The 20,714-nt window shown below is 38.8% G+C and overlaps 2 protein-coding genes across 5 annotated transcripts in view; one reads left to right on the top strand and one right to left on the bottom strand.

Moving 5' to 3' along the window:
• Window positions 1–6,795, top strand: part of ZC3H14 (zinc finger CCCH-type containing 14) — a 47,449-nt gene extending 40,654 nt beyond the window's left edge. For all 3 annotated transcript variants that reach the window (XM_038404490.2, XM_043517738.1, XM_038404491.2), the window contains 4 exons: window positions 219–355; window positions 1,557–1,651; window positions 5,087–5,193; window positions 6,501–6,795. In XM_038404490.2, the coding sequence (XP_038260418.2) occupies window positions 219–355; window positions 1,557–1,651; window positions 5,087–5,193; window positions 6,501–6,507 (346 nt within the window). In that variant the 3' untranslated portion in view covers window positions 6,508–6,795. The remainder of the gene's footprint in view (window positions 1–218; window positions 356–1,556; window positions 1,652–5,086; window positions 5,194–6,500) is intronic.
• A 2,453-nt stretch (window positions 6,796–9,248) lies between these two features.
• Window positions 9,249–20,714, bottom strand: part of EML5 (EMAP like 5) — a 326,380-nt gene continuing 314,914 nt past the window's right edge. For both annotated transcript variants that reach the window (XM_038404486.2, XM_038404485.2), the window contains 3 exons: window positions 18,229–18,382; window positions 16,487–16,587; window positions 9,249–16,132 (listed from right to left, as the gene is read on the bottom strand). In XM_038404486.2, coding sequence (XP_038260414.1) covers window positions 16,096–16,132; window positions 16,487–16,587; window positions 18,229–18,382 — 292 coding nt within the window. In that variant the 3' untranslated portion in view covers window positions 9,249–16,095. The remainder of the gene's footprint in view (window positions 16,133–16,486; window positions 16,588–18,228; window positions 18,383–20,714) is intronic.

Below are 20,714 nucleotides of genomic sequence, written 5' to 3' on the forward strand. Positions count from 1 at the left end.
GTTGTCTTGTTGAAAGAGTTCATTTTAAATTATGGCCTTACATCATCTAATCCTTATTTGGAAATATCACCTTCTGCAAAATGAACTCACTCTCTTTCTAGGTGCTGTGGCTCAGACCATATTTGATCTGTGGGAACTGTAGTTTGCCCTGGAGCGGGTGTGCACTAGCTACTGCATGGAACGTGGTTCAAATAACTGGTTTGTTTTTTTTTCCCCAGAGTCTTTCCCAGTTGCAAATTTGCTGATAAATGCCTGTTTATCCACCCAAACTGTAAATACGATGCAAAGTGTACTAAGCCAGACTGCCCTTACACTCATGCCAGCCGACGAATCCCATTGCCACCTCCCAAACCAGGTGAGCAGTCTTGACTATTGCTAGTTTATTGTGAATTTGTGAGGAAGGGAATAGTGCATGTGAGGAACTGGAGCTAACCCACAGAATCTGATTTGGTGATATCTAAGAGGAAAAAGTTTTCTGCATGAAACTTGACATTCACCTCACTTCTCTTATCCCCTGGGCATTAAGTCTTGAGTTAATATAACTGCAAAATCTGTTAGGAATGTCAAATCCCTGAGCTCCTCTGTGTAAGTGCTGCATACCAGCAACTCTCATTCAGTGCAAAGGGAGTAGCATGGGGCAGAGGTGGTGGCACACAGAAATAGCCTATCACTTCTGAATGGATCAGGTAATTAGTCAGTTCTGTAAGAACAAATGCACCTAAACTGTCCCCAGATTTAATTTGTATTATAACAAGAACAATCTTTTGATGTGAAAACACAAATTGAAGACTTATGTTTCTGGAAGTCTGCTTTCTGTCTTGTAATTTTACATGATTGTGATCATTTTTATCTTTCACTCATTAAAACAGAGAGACTATCCTTGGGTAAAGAAATGACTTGATGGAAATTAGGTTAACCACTAAATGCAGTTATTTGAGTTGGAATTTGCCCAAAATTTAGGGGTTAAATTCCTACTCCCATAAGAAACACTATGGTAAGGGAGCCACATCTCCAGTGGCTTAGTGCTTCCTGACATCACAGTGAGGTGTGGTTTCATTACTGTGTCAGGCTAGAGTCCTACATACTGATCACTTATGCCACTTTCTGCACTCCTATATGTTCCTGGGAAGAGCCCCACTGAGGTGTTATGTCCCAGTCCTGTTTAATTTGAAAACTAACAGGCTTGCTGCAGCCTGAATGCAAGATTTGAACCTCTTTGTCTGCCTAAATTCCCCTGAAGTTTGTTGGAAGCAATGTCCTGCATTTTCTGTCCTGAACTGTTGAAGTGCTTCTGTGTGTGGCTAAATAGTGGCCACGTTCCATCTTGGCATCAGCAGCTTTTCAGTGCTGGGTGGCATAATCCCGATATGTATTTCATATGTATATGTATAAATACATATGTATTTATGTATTTCACAGGGCTGTTACAAGGTTTAATTGTTTGCGGAGTGATTTGAGATCCTCAGATTAAATGAACTCTGGACATACAAAGTAGAAATTGCTGAGAAAATGGAATTGTTTTGATCCATACAATACTCTTGTTCTTTTTCTAACAGCACCACTACAAGCACCACCAGCAACCTCCAATAGTCAGCTCTGCAGATTTTTCCCTGCTTGTAAGAAAATGGAATGTCCATTTTATCATCCAAAAGTAAGAAGTGTCTGTTAACACTTCTATAGAAGTATGTTACGTTCCGTTACTGTGTTTTATGATGCAACCCTCAGAAATGCTTCTATAATTTGTATCTGAAAGGTAATCAATTTATAGCTTGAAAACGAGAGACAGAAAAGCACTGATTTATAGTTGTACATTTCTGAATGATCTTTCCTAAACTCTGTTTGGTGGTCTAGTAAAACTGTAGAAAATGCTAAATATCAGACTTGTTCAGTTACATCAGACTGGCCCCAATGAGTCAGTTGACACTGTGATATGTGTTCTGTGTCAGCTCATAGCTAACCACTTATCCAAACTCTTCAGCTTATGAGGAATGATTTGGACACAGGAGAAGAAAATACACTTCTGCAACATATCATGGGGAGAGCACACAATAAATGCTGACTTGGGATTTCATTTTTCCTGCCCCTGGGGTCATATAGTTAGCTTACAGTATGCACAGCTAAAAGATTATCCCATTGAGGATATAGCATCCAGAAGTGGCCACACTTAAAGTTTATATTGAGGGTATCTCCAGAGAAAGATGTGATCGGATTGGTAAAGACAGCCACCAAAGGAAGAGAAGAAAGGAAAGGCTGCCTTTAATTGTGAATTGTGTTTCTTTACGTTAGAGATTTGTCTTGCGGCTCTTCATGTTCGCTGTAAGAGGAAGCTGTAGCCTTTGTGCTACGAATTTTGACTTCTCTTTTGTTATGAGAATCACCTTTGATACATGTGGAAATTTTGTGAGCAGTCTGTCTTTTAGGGTATGTCTACACAGCAGTGTAAGCCCTGGCTTGACCTGAGCTCAAGTCTAACCCCCCTCACATCCACAAACCAATTGTGTTAACCTAGGGCTCGAACCTAGGATCCCAGGACCCTGCAGGGTTGGAGGGTCTGAGCCCATGTTAAGTTGGGACGTAGGGTCCAAGCCCTATTGCTTTCCTGTGTGCATGTGGCCCAGGCTTGACTCGGGTCCTGGATGTCTTCTGGATATATCCCAGAGTTCCTTGGGGCAACTTCCTTAGTCCTCTCTATGCCCATAGACAATCAGTGTTGCAGTCTATTGCACTCTATTGCAAACAGAAGCAGCTCAGATCAGCATTAACCCATTGTTTGCTGAACGCTGGTCTCCAAGCACACTATCAGGGAGCCTGCAGGGTTTTCAATGGAGACCAATAAGAAGAAGCTTTTTGCAGAGAGCTGCTTTTGGGTCACAAGAGCACAGCCAGATTTTGCTGCACTCAGCCAAGGGAGGGTGGGGGCGGCAGCGGGCCAGTGAGCGGAGCTAAGACTAAGTGGCTGCCTTGCAGGGGAGGCGAGCAGCAGAGCTCCTAGCTCAGCATGTCCGGGGCAGGATGACCCCCAACACCCTATCTGCTTCCCCTCCCTGCAGGGCAGCTGCTTGTTCTCTGCTCTCTGGCCCCCTCTGTGGGTGCATGTGCAGGGTGCCTGGGCAGCATGCACTGTCAGGGCAGCGAGTGGGAGCTGCAGTGGGCAGCAGCCAGGCTTGGACACGTTTGTTTTTCCTCTGAAACCTCCATTTTATGTCCAACTTCCAACCAAACAAAACACCTTCAGTGAACATCCCATTTTAACAATGTGGACTTGCCAAGTTTCATTTTAATAGGTTGACAGCTCTAGAAACTGATGCCCTAATTATCCTCAGAGCAGGTGCACAAAGGCATTTTCCTACCACTGTGGCTCAGCCTGGAGCTGGAGAGCCCAAATCACAGGTTAGATGGTAGTTCAGTATAAAGCCTTCTCAAACTGCACTCATTCTACTGAGCAGCCACCAAGGAAACTAATGACGCAACTCATGTGCTCCTTATGGGCACCTGAGTCCCATCAACAGCACTGTCACAGTTAGGAAACTGGATGGGCAGTAGTGTTTCCTCACAGAGCAACACATTCATAGGGCTAGACTGTTGAGACCGATGTAGGGGGGCACTAAGAAACTGGGATAGGGTTACTTTGATTCAGGTCTCTGCAGTGCAATGTGGACGCCCTAGGGTAAAACGAGTCCAAAAATCCTTAACCTAGGGTTAAAATGCAGTACAGACGCACAATCCCAGGGTTCCCTGACACAGGTCAGCTGACTCAAGTCCCACTAACCCTAAACTTACATTGCTGTGTAGACGTACCCTTAGAGTACTTTCTAGGATCTGATTAAGAAATACATTGCAATACATTGCCTAAACTCTTACTTTCCGTCTAGACAAAATGTAATCACTATGTCAACAATGAGAGAGTGCCTGAGATCTTTTTCAGAAGTCAGTTTCGGACATGATGAAAGAAGGGAAATACCCTCATTTAAATTGAATAATGAATTCACTTTTGGTCCGTAATTGTTGCTTTATCATTATGAAAGAAGAGAGTGAGATTTAGAAGGCAGTGATGTGATTGAATCTCTTCTAGTAAAACTGATGGTCCCAAGAAATACTATTTTCCAGGACAGTAATGTAATTTTACAAGTCACTAGAGAGATGAAAAGTGGAAGGTAAAATCTTCTAACAATGTATTTTTTGTCACTGCAGGTTAATTCTTGTTGCTCTTCAATATATGGTAGCATAGATCTGATAGTTAACTGCAATTCCACTGATAAGTTGCTTTAGTGACTTTGTAACAGGGACTTGCGATTCTTGGAATACTCAAAACTAACCCCTTATCTAAACTCTTCCTGTGAGGAGGAATGACTGAAAGGCTGCAGAAGAAAATTCACTGCTGCAGTGCACCATGGGGAGGAGAAATCCCAATATCTGTAATAAATCTTTAGAAGCCACACCTTTACAATACTAACATAATGAAGGTTACATTAGAGACAAAAACCTAGTGAGTTTGGCTTTTACTGTACACACCTTCAACTTTAGAGACCTTGAAACAGGATGCAACATGGGACCATGAGACACAGGGATTGGATGAAAATGAGGAATAATGGATTCTTAAATATATTAATCACAAGTCTGCAACACTCTTTGCACTGCTAAGAGAATCTTGATGCCTTCAGGGCATTCAGGATCAGTAGTATGACAAAATCATAAAATTGGTTCCTTTTGTTTATGACATTGAGAACACATTTGCCATTTTAGCAGATGATTCTTTTCCACCTCTAAAACGGTGAATCTCCCAAGTGTCAATCAATTTAACAGTCTTCAGTTTATTTGTTTTAGTACATTTTATTTGCGTTTTTATAATTCATGGTCAGTTATTAAATATCTTGTTGATAGAACATTTTCTTATAGAAAACAGAACCTCTGCCATTAGTGGGTTCAATTGACACTGCTGTTAATTTGCAAATTATTGACCCATTATTGCCCATCAGGTATTTTGGACTATACAATAATAAGTACTCGTGTATAAAATTTGCCAAGATATCTTGTTTGTGGCTTTAGGAGCGCTATCTTTAATTAGTCTTCTCTGAATTAATTTTAGCACTGTAGATTTAACACCCAGTGTACAAGACCAGACTGTCCATTCTACCATCCCACTATTGCTGTACCTCCACGTCATGCCTTGAAATGGACTCGAACTCAAACCAGGTAAATCTTTCACGGTGGTTAGCTTTTAAGGCCCTGATCATCTGAATATATATACACATGTGTAACTTTACTTACGTGAGTAGCCCTGTTGAATGTATGCATAAGTGTTCATTGGGTTAGGGCCTAAGATTGGTAATTATTTCACAATCTTATTGTGTAGCAATGGTCAAAGGCTAATCTGTCTTTGAACCAGAACTCTGTATTTGTTGTTTTGAACAGTGACTTAAATGGTTACTAACTCAACCCTTAGAAATGTGAAAAATCAAAGTTCTGCAGTGAGGGCCTGGAATAGAGCAAACAAGGTTCCAGGCCTGTGCCCAAAGACTAAGTAGAATGCACTGGTCTCCCTTGAGTCAGACCGTAAACTCCACATCAGTTCTTCCTTGTCCCTGGTCTCATGTCATGGTACATGACACCCCAGATGGCTCAGGTAGCTCTTTTTAGTATTCCTCATGTCATAGCGAAACAGCCTTTTTCCTAACACCGCCAGTGACTCCACATACCCTAGCAAACTGGTTAGTCTATGAAATGCTGTGGGAATTAGCCAGCATCCTAAGTATCAATGTTTTTTTTAATGCTCTGAATCAAGAAAATGGTACAGTTTACTCTGAAAATATCCACGTGAGGGGAATTTATTTACCTGTAAAATTTTTGGCTTAGAGGGAAAGATTAAGAAATGTAATGTAAAATAGCCAGTGTTTGAAGTTGAAATAGCTTGTGTTGAGAGTAAATGCTTGAGTTTTTCTTGTTTTACTCTGAAAGTTTAAGATTGCTGGTGATAAAATTATTAGCAGAACTTGCATGACATACAGAGAGAAATATGCAGGTCATAGGTTGAAGGTGAATAGTACCTGTAATTTGTTCCGTTTCCTCATATTTAATTGGTAATTTACATCTACTGTCCCAAGAGTTAAGAATGTTGTAAAACTCATTAAGGAAAATCTATACCATTAATCTATATCCCTTCATATGCCAGTACTTTTAGGATTAAATCCTGCTGTGTCAGCAAGAGCTGCAGGTTTTGGAAATTGAAGTCAGTGGAAGTTGCAACTGCTCAAAATAGCTGAAAATGAGGCTCTTTATTAAGGTGCCTAAACAGAGATTTAGGAACTTAACTTTAGGCACCAAGTTTGAAAATGTTCACCTTTCTTTTAAATGCTTAGCTCTCTTGAGCATTTCTAACCATTTAATATCCCCTGAAATGGAAATCTTGATACTTGAATCATTAAGAGGCTAGGACAACACTTGTCAAATCATCTATAATGGATAATAGGCTTGTTAATTATGTGTTTTTCCCCCTCCCCCAGTGAATAATTATCATACAATTTGTGGATGAAAGTTGCTGCCTTTGGACACTGATGGAGAGGAAATCCTGATACTACAAAACCTTTCATCACACCTTTGGAAGTTTTGAATATATATAGTTTTCATAAAATGAAATTGATTGCATACTTGAAATGTCTCTAATTTTCCAAATTTGTAAGTTTAATAGCTGGTTTTACTTTTTTTTTTTTTTTTTTTTTAAACTCGGTGAAGAGAACATCTGTGAAGGGAAAGAATTTTACTTTAAATTCCATTAAAAATTTTAAGACCTGGTTTGTATTTTACTGTTCAGTTTGGTCTGTTCTTTATTTGCTTAAAGATTATTCAGTAGAGCCACTCAAAGATTTTTAGTACCTGATGGATACAACAATAACTATTCTCTTGTGGGGATGGAAAGTTTTTTTTCTTTTTATTCAAGGAATAGTACATAGGCCTCTGATAATCTGACAGTAGAAGATAAAGGTAAGAGGGAAAGTAGTCATTAGTAAGCAAGTGTTTTTAAATGTAGCAAACAAAGTGAATTGTTCCACTGTTTTTGAATTACTGAGCAGTTCAACTGGAAATCCAATTTTAAGGATAAGTGTAGGTAGAAGGCACCATCTTGAATCTATCCTCAAAGACTTTATTGTTCTTCAAGCACTCAACACTGCTGCAAATACTTTGTTGTAATCATCTCCCTCCAGGGAGCACCTGTAACGTATATAGCAAAGATAAACCCATATGAATAGTAACTGTGAAGAAATAGTTTAAAATCTGTAATTCTTTTGTTCAAATGATGTAAATTGTTAAACAGTAACATGAATGCACTTTTTTTTATTAAATCTTTTGTATCTTTTGGGGACCCACATTTTCACAAAAATATACAAAAGATATATTTTTTTACAAATATTTACATTAGATATCAGAAAACAATATCACCTACATATTTTAAACTCAAATGTGACAAATATATTCTTAAATTCTGAAATTGAACACATCAGGAAATTAATTTAAAATATTTGTGCAGATAAAGTAATCAAAGTTTAGTTTATATTCAAATTTAAAAAATCTGAATTTATGCAAAAATCTGAAGATTTAATTTAAATATTTTAAAATAACATAAAAACTACAGTATTGCATGATTACAGGGATTAAATGGTCATGGCCAAAACCAAAATGGGAGCACACTTAAAACCATGATCCTTATTACAGTAATATATGAACATACACCTTTGGACTAGTTTAGAGTACATTTTTTGGTTAAAGCAAGAGGGATTGTCTGACAAACACCATAATGAAACACAAACAGTCTAAAAAGACAACTGGATCAATGATTTTAAGCTTAAAGAACTTCAGTAAAAAATTTTCCTAGACAATTGAGCGGTGGAGCATAGGATGAGGAACAGTACTGAAACAGTGGTTTCCAGCCCTTCTCTCCCCCTCCCTGAAATGAAAAGTAAAACTGCAAATGAAATTTTTTAATAGAATCTTCAAATACATCTATTAGCTAGCTGCACCTTTCAGAAGCATGCTTTCCCTTTTGGATATGAGACAAAAGTGAATCAATCATTATAGGGCAGCAAAACAGATTAATACCTGCACTGGTTAATTTCAACAGCTTTGATGTCTATCACCTATTGCACAAAGTTTAGTATAAGGCAATCTGCTGATGCGCTCCACTAATAAAAACAGTAGGTGACAAACCCACGAAGTAAAAAAAATAATAATTTCAGTCTAAGGGGAATGTTTTCTAATGAGTGCCATTTAGATTGATTTTACATTATTTTAAATAACTACTGTGGTCTTGATCTTATTCTTATGTAAAACTTTACATAAAATGTACATTTTACCTTTCTTCACAAATTAATACAGCTTTTCCATTACTTAGTATATGCTGTAAACTCAGAAATGAACTAAAAACAGTTAAACAAAGCTCACAAGTACCAACTGTTTGTTCTTGTTAAAATTTAAGTAGCTATTCCAAGTCCAAAAAACACAACACTATGACAAGTAGTAGCAATAAAGGAACATAGGCTAGAAATACGGAAAAAGCATTATCTGACAGCACCAAGAATTTCACAAAGGAGTAGTAAACCAACTTTATCATGCAGTTTGCATCAGTGCTGCCACTTGGAGTTTCTTTATAAAATGCATTTACTACATTTCCAAATATTTCAATAATCAAGCATGTCCTGGATATAATACATGTTGGAAACAATTGTGGAACTGTAGAAGTGCCAGTCACTATTCCATAGTTATGGCTGAACATAAGTTTTATGTTTTACGTCTTGCAGTGAAAGTAGGAATGCAGCCACTTTGTTACATAGGAAGATACAATGTATCCTCCCAAAATTACAGCATTTTCCCCTTTGGGTACAGAATGATTTTTCTGAGAATTTATAAATAAATCTGTTAGTTTGACTCTCTTTCAAAATAGCTGCCGTGGCTTCTTTTGTCCTCATGGGGGAGAGACTGGAAGTGCCTTTTGCTAGCAAATATGCCCTCTTTCAAAATGGCCACCAATTTTAAAAGATGGCATCTTTGTTCAAGTTCAGCTATGGTCTCAGACCCAGTGAGAATAGATGGCTGCTGTTTTGAAAGCAGGCAATTCTTATATTCATCAGCCCCTGCTAAAGATGAAATTTTTAATTAAGAAAAATGGCAGAAAATGAACAAAAAGAAAAGCAGTACTTGTGGCACCTTAGAGACTAACAAATTTATTAGAGCATAAGCTTTCGTGAGCCGATGAAGTGAGCTGTAGCTCACGAAAGCTTATGCTCTAATAAATTTGTTAGTCTCTAAGGTGCCACAAGTACTGCTTTTCTTTTTGCGAATACAGACTAACACGGCTGCTACTCAGAAAATGAATACTAACCCTGAAACTTGTTTTAAAGAACTATCTGTTGCACCAGATTGACTCAACAGGTATGGGAAATTCTGGAGAGGTGTGCATGGGAAGTTGGAGGGGAAGGGATAGGGGACGTTTCTGTATGGGTGCATTCTGGGGAATGTGGAGTTTATGTGTTAGGGGAAATTAACTAGTTCACGCTAGTTGCTTTGCACTGCTCCTGTGTGGGATTAACAGCAAGAATATCTGGTAAATCTGGTCCTAGAAGATTTAAAGGTGATACGACCCATCTTCAAATCATTAAAAATATTAAATGGCAACATTCTCTTTGGGTTTCTTGTTTCTATGACATTTTAAATAATAAACTTCCACGAAAGAATCTATATTAAAGATAAGATTGACAGTATATAGCAGTAATTTAGAGGTAAAACCATTACTGGAATCTTGTAACAACCTAAATCTGAATTTCCTGGGTTTGGAATGCTTGTTTTGGGAATTAAGTACAAGAGAAATCTAAATGTGTTAAGGTATGGATAAGACACACAAAATGTTAACTCTGTCTTCTAGTATCACCATTTGGGGTGGGAGGGGGAGTATTTAAAATCAGTTTAATCAAATTTAGGACTTCAAACATTTATGCATTCATCATAAGTGTATGGTTATTGTATAGTGTCACTATAGGGCAGAGTTGAGGTTGTTTGGGTGACTCTAAATTTCCATACCTTCACACATTTTGACTATTTATTTTAACTCATGCCTTAAACTCTCTCCTGAGTTTAATTATTTGCTTCTTGATCACAAAAGCCCTGTAATTTTTTTTAATTCTTAAATTACTGATTTGTACTCAATCGTAACTCCAATCTCAATATAATTTGTCAGTAATTTAAACAAAAACTAATGAGTACAGGCTCATTAGCAAGATTTGTGCATCTCCCTCCTTCTAAGCAACTGTAATTTGTGCTGGCAGATCATGGTTACCATTTTCAAAATGAAACATCTGATGGAATTTCACAATTCTTTGGTTTATTTTCTCCTAAAGAAAAGTTTAAATACCCCTGTTATTCAGCAATATGAAACCTGGACACTATCAGGTTAGGCCAGTTAAAATAACCCCAGTTTTGGAGTGTGGGTAAAACATAATGTATTTGTTTATTCCTTTTAGTCACATAGGCTGGAGGGTAGTAAAGCAGGCTCTCCCAAGCCTCAAGTTACCCCTTGGAAGCAGCTGGGACTTCCCCAGGAACAAAGGCGTGGGGCAATGCCCAGTAACTTTCCACTTAAACTAGCAGATGGGTTCTTTCCTCGCAGCTGCCACTTCACCAGCTGTCAGTTCTTTCAGTTTGAAATCTGGGTATTTTTCATCTGCTGGTTGGTGGTTTGACTCATTGACCACTTGCCCCTTCTGCTTGTCACTTCTTTTGCAACCTCACTCTCCAGCTTTCCTTCCTTACTATTTCCTTTTCTGCCCACCCCACTGTTCTTATTTACTCTTTCCCTCCTGCTGTTTCCTTCAGCACATCCTCCATAATTAAAGAAGTGGAATTAACTTTTGCTTGTCATTACCATGTTCATATATTGTATGCCATTACTCCTCCCCCGCAATCTTCCTTGTTTTTATAGTTGGGGGTTGGACTCTGTCTTCCTAGTTCTTTTTACATTGACTATAACAATAGGAGCCCAATCCTGATTAGAGGCTTTACTATAGATAACTCAAGTAGATGTGACCAAAAAACCCCTCAGTAACTGCTGAGATTGTATTCAGTTATTTGTGAATGATTTGGTAAGCAGATCTGTTGCAGCCACTCTCCGTATTATGAACCCAGTTTTCTTTCTCCCAAACAATCAGGTATTCAAGACCAGTTTGGTTTAAGACTAGAAGCTGAAGAGGACCAAAATCAAGAAAAGGATTTGGTCTGACAATACCACAGTGATTGGTACAAAGAGTGCATAGTAGGATTTGGCGTGCTCACGTATTTATCCAGATAAGTAAAAACAAACAGTACTGTAAACATCAGGGGAAAAAAAACAGATGACAAGAGGCAGGAAAGTCTGTAGGTATGAAAGAGCATATACGTGAAACACAGCTAGGGCTGCTCAATCAAATTGGTTACTATGACTAATATGGCAGTTTAAAGTGTGACCTGCAATAGTTTTTTCTTCCCTTCGTTTAGGCATGGTACATTCAGGAAGAAGGCCACAGAATGAGTCACTCACTATCCAAAACAGTTAGCAACAAGACATTTGTCTGTTGTACACACGCTAACCCAAAACCACTTGCTTTTGACAAAAATTAAGGCTTGCTGCATCTACTACGCTGATAAATCAAACAGGAAAACATGTCACTTTGCTGCTATAAGAAGAGTATATATTAAAACCAAATAGCTCAGCTTTCCATACGATGAGGGCTTGTTATCCACTTACAGCATGTAGATAATTATTTGGGTGCTGTGTGCTGTTTTTCAGGTGGTGCAGGTATCAGCCAGCATTAACCAGATTTCTGTAATTAGGGTAACTTCAGCTAGCAACTTTTGATTATGCTCATGGTTAAGATTTTTGTTCCAGCTAAATACTGACTTTATTGGTGCATATGTTCAGTTACTGGAAAGGAGTGCTAAACTAAGTTGCTCTTCCCGCAACCCCTTCATGGATCCAAATAATGGTGTCCAGTGATCATGTGTTGAAAAAGGAAAAATTGAGACATTTAAGGTTAAAATGATCCAATATAGTTGGCTCATTAGTTCTTCCCAACCTTTTCCACACATCTTGGCTCTTTTGACTACAATAGGGTCATGTTTAAGTCTGAGATGATTTTTTTTAGAATTCCAATCTGGGCATAGGATATCAGGTTTTCTCTTTAAATACTTTTCAATAACAGATGGATTCATGGGTATCTAGACTTGCAGGGGTTATTCTTTCACTTGTATAAGGGGTTTACTAGTTTAGTAATATTAAAAGAGATTACCTTCCGGCCCTTAAAAGTATCATACAGTTGGATTAATTGCAAACTAGAAAATGAACCTGCATGATTGAGTGGCAGGATATGAAAAAAAGAGTTGGGGGCTCATTGCCGCCCCTGTTGGTGCTGCATAGCTAAGGGAAAGACTCCTTCCCCAACCCCATTATTGCCTCCAGACCACCATACTTCCAGAACCAGTCTACACTCAGCCCTTCACATTCTTCTTTCCAGGTTTAGATGATCATAGCACAGTAGGCATTTTTCTGCACCAGTGGGCAGTTATAATGTCCCATAGGCTATTGGCCCTTGTATTCACTGCAGAAGCGTTTCACTTAGCAGCATGGTACCCATCTGATTGAAATTACGCCACTAACATTAGTGAGTGTAAACACTAATTGAGGCACAATTGACTTGTGTGCCAGTGTAGACACATCCCACTAGCACATTGGTGAGCTGTCAGTTTCCACTGCTGTCAAAGACAAAAACTCTTCAGCAATGAACTGCCTTAGTTTGCTTGTGGAACATGCACTCTACCCCCACAGATCTTCAGCTAAGACACTATTCTCTCCAGCTCCAGGAGTTTGGGGGTAGAGGGAGTATAGATAGCTGTTGTGCACCTCCTGCTACAGCCCTAGTGGTGATTTGTGGGTGCATTGTGTGCTGGTATTTGTGCTCTGATGTACCTCTGTGGTTCGTCAGTGCAAAAGTGTCAGCCGGCAAATTAGCAGTGGAGTGGCACAGCCGTAGCATGGGCACTGCTGAAGGTGGTGATAAGGGAATGGTTAGTGTGAGACGAAGATACTCTGGGGAAATATAGGGTGGGTGCAATTCACAGGCTGAAGACTTACTGGGGGATAGTGGGCATAGGATTTGTAGTAGATGGTGAGACACAGAAAGAAGACTTTCAGCTGGCAATTTAAAGAGGTTCACTAGCTAAAGGAGCTTTTGACACTCACCCCATCTGAACTGGTGTAAGGCAGCCTTAGCATGGATGCAAGGCCAAATTACACCATGTTCAGATGTGTAGTATAGCTGCACTGAATTAGTGGCAGAACAAAGGGTGCAACACAATAGATTACTACACTGACAATTGACTTCTCTAGCGTAGATAAATGCTAACTATTAATGTTTATATTATAATAATGGGCAGTGAGAGTAATGCTGCACTGATCTCACATCTGTGTCAGTCAGGTACACTTCCACTGAGTCAGTGGTGTACCCTAGCACAGACCCTAGTCCTAGCACCTTGAACAGCAGCTGTGTGGTTAGTGAAGCTATCGTACTCTAGTAGTAATGGCAATAGCTCATCTGTTCCAAATCCTGCCTGCCTGAGACACTTGATATTAGATCCGTACATTTTCTATTGTAAAAGAAACTCTAGTTAGATATAGGAAACAGTGTATAAGATTATTTGTTGGGTTACTAGTATTGACTATTACTAGGGCCCTACCAAATTCATGGTCCATTCTGGTCAATTTCACAGCCTGAGGGTTTTAAAATTGGTCAATTTCACGATTTCAGATGTTTACATCTGAAATTTCAGGATGCTGTAACTGAGGGTCCACACACAAAATGGAATGGGCAGGAGAAAGGGTTGCAAAGTTGTTGTAGGGGGTCCCAAGATTAGCACCCTGCCAGCTTCCTGCAGTTAGAGGAGGTTCCCAGTGGTGAAGCCAGAGCCCAGGCTGCCCCAGCTGCAGCCACTGGGAGCAAAAGCCCCCAGCCCAGCAAGCTCCACTGTGGGAAGAAGCCCCGAGCTCACTGCCTGGTGCTATTGCAGGAGCCCTGGGAAGGGGAGATGGAAACCCAGAGCCCAGCTCCTGAGCTGCTGCAGCACAGAAGTGAGGATGTACCACTCTCATTTCTGCACTGCCTCAGGAGATGGGTCTGATCTCCTCACCAAGGGCGACAGTGCAGGGGAAGGACAACTCCTGTCCCTTCCCAGCGTGGGCAGAATAGCAACTAGGAGCCCTGGGCTCTCTGCAGCAGGGGAGAACAGATTTCCCGGGAGATGGCTGATTTCACAGTCAGTGACATGTTTTTCAGGGGGGTGAAATTGGTAGGTCCTATATTACATAACAGCAAGCATTGTTGGACATGGAGGAGTACAGAGGTCTGGCTGAGTCTCTTCTTAGTTTCTCATCTACTCTATGCAATCTGTCTTTTTCTCCCCACCACACACACAAGATATTTACAGTGGGTGCTGAGGTTTATTTGTTTCATTTTTACATTTACTTGGAGTAAAATGATAAAAGAGGTGAATAACAACAGCTATGCTATCTCAACTCTGGAATCAAATGCCATCCTTAACAAACGCTGATTTAAGTAGACAATAACAACTGTGACCATAGCAATACTACTCACATTTAATAGCACTTCGTTAATGCAACCTGTGAGCTAGTTACTTTTGCTCCCTTTCATGTTGCATGAAAAATAACTGCACTCCTTAAAAAACAGATATAGCCCACAGCACACCTCCACTGCTTGATCATTTCAAACAAACAATTGAAGCAGTCTTCTCTAGTTTCACCAAAAATGCAACTTTCTCCTGGAGTTTATCATCACTAAAAATGCTTAAGTCTGTGTTATTTTGCCATTTAGAATACGTTCCTATGCTAAGGGTTACAAGCAGGCCCATATCCTTAACATTCATGCTTACTTAAAGAAGAGTTATGACTGGATGGTACATTACAATCAGAAGAGAGAGCTGAATAAAGATCTCTTCCAACTAGTTTTATTCCAGTTAAAAAATCTGAATGTACAAAATACCAGTGTTTGGAAAGATTATGTTCTCTCTGCATCCTCCAAGTGATACTGAGAAAATAAAAATCAACAATTCCTATTGCTGTGAAATTCTGTTTTTGCAACTGGTGACCCCAGTCTTTAAAGAGACTAAAATTATCTTATTTCATATTTCCAGCAAAGAGGCTAGCAGCTCAGTCAAGTTTAATCTCCCTTCCACTGAGAACACTTTTATCACAAGGCAAAAACTGGAGTTAGACTTTTAGGTTGTGGGCAAGGCACTCGCAAAGTGAGCAAATCTGTTTCTGCTCATGGAACTAATTTAATGTTTAAGTGCAACAAAATCACTAAATTAGCCTTGAAGAATGGGTTCATGCATGCCTAACAGCATTCATCAGACAGGATTATGACCCAGGCCTCTAAGCACATGAATACTGCAGGTCTAAGGAGCAAACTTTACTAATACTGCTTCACCAGACAATGCTTCATTTTTTGACTATTCATAGAAATGTCATATCCCATTTTATTACTTTAATCTTTTATTAAAATACTGTGTAGTTTTATTTAAGAACTGCTAGATGGTTTTTCTTTCAGTAATTAAAAAAAAAAGGAGTAATCTGTTTCAATGATATTCAATCCCCAGAATTTAAAGGAAACACATTCGTGCTGATAATAAATGCATCACATACAGCATTAGGTCAGAAATAACATCTCTTGATTAAAACCCCACTGTCTTATTGGGAAACTATACATTGATCCACAACTCACTTCTTCCTTTTATCCATGTGTTTCTTTTTCAACATCTGGCAGTGAGTGCAATCCACACATGGATTATCCAATACTGTAGCAAATCTAAGGGGCGCAGCATATTTGTTATAGTCTATCCTTCTGATAGACTCTAGACACTTGTCTTTCAGAGACAGATTGTTGTCTGTCTTAGATCAGCACCATTTCTTAAGCATGCAGGGCACTGTAGAATGTCTCATTGCACTCATGGGTCTTTCATGCCTGTAATTTTCCGCAGTGTCCTCTTTGCAAAGGTTCCATGTCACTCTTAATGAGGCATATGCACACATTTCCAGATAAATAAGCTGCATTTTCAAAAAGTTAAGAGAGATTAAAAATTATTATATGTTTAATGTAAAAGAAACTTCAATAAAAATTATTTTCCATTAAATTAAAAAATATTTCAAACTATATTGGCCATTACAGTCTATTTTTTACTTTAGTGAATCTCTGTACTTCATACCACTCTTAAATAAAAAGAATCAGGTGTTGTAAATATTTGACTGCTTCTTTACAAACAATAAGGGACAAACACATAACTGGTTAAATGTCTCAGATTCTGAACTTGAACATTATCTCTGCACTATTAAGAATTGTCCACAGAGTAAACATATTAGATTTCTAATTACTTTTTGGGAAGAATGGAAAGATATACCTACCTGCAGTCATCCCCTCCAGCACTGACAACATATTTATCCCCACTTGTAAATCGAATATTAGTCAAATGGGCTGAGTGACCTAAAAATCGCTTGTGTTTTGCCTAAAAAATAACAACATGAAAGATCATGAGTCGTCCTCATTGGACTGTTTTAGAAAGAAAGAGTAAAAGAGTGTGTGTATAATATTTAGTATCATGTATCTAGAAGGTTCTAAAATGCACCATAGGTTCCTACGCTACAGGGGTCATTTCATGAAATGCATCCACCATGGGGTGTAAAGCAGAAGCTATTAAATTGTCTCTAAATTATGGGGTGTGGAGGTGTCTCTAAACTATGGGGTGTGTGTATACACCGCCCTCCTCCCCATAGTTTAGAGACAATTTAATGCATTTATCCAGTGGGGTATAAAGCAATTGTTACCCATAAACATGCATGCCCAGTGATTAGGGCAGTCAGCTGGCAGATGGAAGTCCCAGGGTCTAGTTACGCTCCTCCAACAAATACTTATTTATATCACAGTGGATCTGCTTTAACAGGAGGGACTGAGACACAGACCAGCCCCAAAATACCCCATAGCTCACTGATTAGTGCATTTTCCTGGGAAGTAGGAGACCTAAATTCAAGTGTGGCAATGCTAAGCATTGCAGTGCCTAAGTCCTCCTTGGGTAGCCCACCACTACTCTTTTTGAATGTGCCTGCTTTCCACAGATGGGTGTCTGTGAAGTGGGCAGTATTTGTGTGTGCAGATACTTGCATGTAAGGGAGACCTTTTTGTGTCAAGAGAGGGAGGAGAGATCAGGAATGGGAGCAAAAAATTAAAAACCAAATTTTTGGGGGGGGGGATTTTTTTTTTTTTTAATGACTCCTCATGCTCTGCTCCCTCCTCTAACTCTCTTCCATGGCTGGCCATCACGTTCCAGCTTGTGAAGAGAATATTTCTGACATCATTCCATGCAGAAATTACAGATTCCTGTCTTAAGACCTTGTCTTCAAAAAAAGGTGTGTAACAAGTTCAAATCCTTGTGAAGACAATACAATTGTTTTCATGTGAGTTACTCAGTGGCTCAAGTTAAAGCCTAGGCTCCCCATCAGAACACACCTTTTTTTTTTTTTTTTTTTTTGGAGTGAAGACATGGTTTAAGAGAAACCATGTTCTTTGTTCACAGTTCAGAAAGTTGTCTCCTTGCTACAGGAGCCAGTGATGAACTCTAAATTTCCACAACATTTTCATTATGTTCTTTCTGACTAAAGGGATTTAACAGCCAAACAATAACTTTGTGACCATGAAATCAGCTACAGATAGGGACACTAATGCAACCATTTTGCTATTAATTTACACTGTGCAGTCACAGTTTGTTTCCATAACAAGTCCTTAACCTCAGGTGCCTCAGTTTCCTTATCTGTAAAATGGAGATAGTGTTACTTATCCACATTTATAGAGCGCTTTGAGACCTTCATAATGAAGGCACTTTATTAATGCAAGATGGCAAGGATTACTATTGCTAGTTTTTAGATTATTTGAAATCATGGATTGTGGCTACAGTTATTGTACAAGGGTTTAGGAAATCCTGGATAGCAAGCAAGCTTGTAAGACTATGGAGCTACAATTAAATGCATACATTAAAAAGCTATAAACTTAGGGGGGAAAAGCACTACCATCACCCTCCCTCCATAGATATTATAGGGTGCCACAAAATCAAAAAACACTTTGTGTTACAATCACACAAACAAAAGGTTCTTACAAATTTTTCAGGACATGGAAAGTCAAACAGCTTGACCATGCCAAAGTCATCGCCTGTTACAAGGCTGATTCCAGAGTGAGAGACACAGGCACAGTTCACATCAGCTTTCTCAGCATGCCTGGACCAGATTCCAACTACTTCATCCCCTAGAATACTGAAATAGAAGGGTGAGAGGGCCCCCTTGGCAACTAATGCATTGTAGGAAAAGCAATAGGTTTAGAAATAATAAACCGATTTTTATAGTATTCTGTGATTATGAGAATCTGAAATTAAAATAAACAATTTATCAAAAAAAGATATAACATGGCTAACAAAGCTAAAAAGCAGATGATGAAATTGATATTGTTAAAATTGACCAATGAGGCAATTATCAAATATTGAAAAATAAATTATGTGAGGTACAACATACAGAAGTTGAACAGAGATGTTACAATTAGAGCTTGTCAGAACATTTTTTGTGAAATATGTTTTCATGGGAAAATGCTTTTTCACTGAAATCAAAATGTTTTGATGTATGAATTTTGCTGGCATTTTTGACTGAAAGGTTCCCGAGGTCCAGGGTAGACCCTGGTCCATTCCAGAAAGAAAGAGTCCCAAATCAAAAGCTAACCCTTTTACTCTGAAAACTGACATTTCAATAACTTTCCATTTTGCAAAAACTTTTGAAAGGTTTGGTTTTCATCCTGAACTGGATCTAAAATACATTTCAAACCTTGAAAATCCTCATGAAATGGAATTGTTGGTCTCTGGCTAGCTTTAATTATAATGTACATGTACACTCCACAACCTGAAGAGAAACCCAGCACTGGATTATATGATGGATTATAATTTATATAATGAAAATTTGGAATGCTAGAATTTTTCTGGATCAGGCTTGAGTATAATATATATATATTAAAATAAAATTATAACACAGTTAGGGCTAGGTTAACTGACAGTGTTTCTTTCAAACACAATTAAACAAGGAATATAATAAATTAATCAACTCACTATTAAATCATAAAATGGATAGGTGCAAAAATGGCTCGGGACCTGATGATCTGAAAATTCTCCCCCATCTGATACTATCCTGATTGTGATCAGGAATCCTTTTGTTTTGAAAAGGAATGGGCTGCTGGCAGGACATTCTCTCTCTTTAAAGGCCCAGTGACTTTGGAATTCACTCCCCACAATGGTATGAAGTAGCTCAAGTCTGCCAATTTCAGGGCATGCTACAGATCCCAGCTCTTGTTCAGGGTTTTGAGAAAGTGGGAGATGTATGGGGCTGGTGATTTTTTGTTTTTAAAAAGACTGATTTTTTCAATTAACCTTTAGTGCATGAATGAAGGTATATTGCAAGATTTGTTATTTGTTATTGATTGTGATTTTACAGATTTGTCAAACGAGCCTAGAGCATGACATAAGTGATTTTTATTTCTATAAAAATTAAAATAAAGTAATTAAATATACAATGTAAAATAAAAACAATGTAGTTTTCAAAAAAACAAAAAATGCCAAAAACTTAATAAAATATAATTTTAAATATAATATAATCTGTTTATACAATTTCTTTTGTATATTTTTGAATACACCAATAATAATCATATTTTCCCATACGTTAAACAGATAGAAGTACTGTGTATAATCTAGCACTGTCTACTACCATGCTCTAATAGGCTCTGTAAAACTTAAATAATCACAGGCTTGTATTTACAGGTTTTTATTTGAAACCAATTTTATATTTTTTCCTGACGTACCCTCAAATTGCTATTTCACAGCTACTGCTGCAACACATTCAATTAACTGGGAGAGTGAGATGTATGATCTCTCAGGTTGCCTTAGATCAGGGGAGGGATAGCTCAGTGGTTTGAGCATTGGCCTGCTAAATCCAGGGTTGTAAATTCAATCCTTGAGGGGGCCATTTAGGGATCTGGGGCAAAAATTGGGGATTGGTCCTGCTTTGGGCAAGGGGTTGGACTAGATGACCTCCTCAGGTCGCTTCCAACCCTGATTGTCTATGATTCTATGATTGCACCACAACCTCTTCTGACAACAAAAATTACTACACAACCCCAGAAGGGGGACCGAAGTCTGAGCCTGCCATAGCCCTGCCGCCCTGGGTGATGGGGGCCAAAACCAAAGCCCAAGGGCTTTAACACCAGGCAGAGAGCCTGTAACCTGAGTGCCACTGCCCAGAGCTGAAGCCCTTGGGCTTGGGTTTCGACCCCAGACCGCAGCAAGCGGGGTTGCGACCCAATTTGGGGTCCCAACCCACAATTTGAGAACTGCTGCCATAGATGCTGGATCAAAAGCTGTAAAGGGTACTTAAAGAGAGTGAAAACTCATAACCTCCAGAGACCATATGCATCTAATATCCTGATTGGGCTAATTGCCAGTGGTCTCAAGTGGAGCCTAAACATTCTTCCCATGTGACTGTATAATGTACTCCTACTCTGTTGCCAGATCAATCAGGCATGTTTTTAAGAAAAATGTAGATCAAATGCTGT

Source organism: Dermochelys coriacea, chromosome 6 (assembly GCF_009764565.3).
Source record: "Dermochelys coriacea isolate rDerCor1 chromosome 6, rDerCor1.pri.v4, whole genome shotgun sequence".
NCBI lineage: Eukaryota > Metazoa > Chordata > Testudines > Dermochelyidae > Dermochelys > Dermochelys coriacea.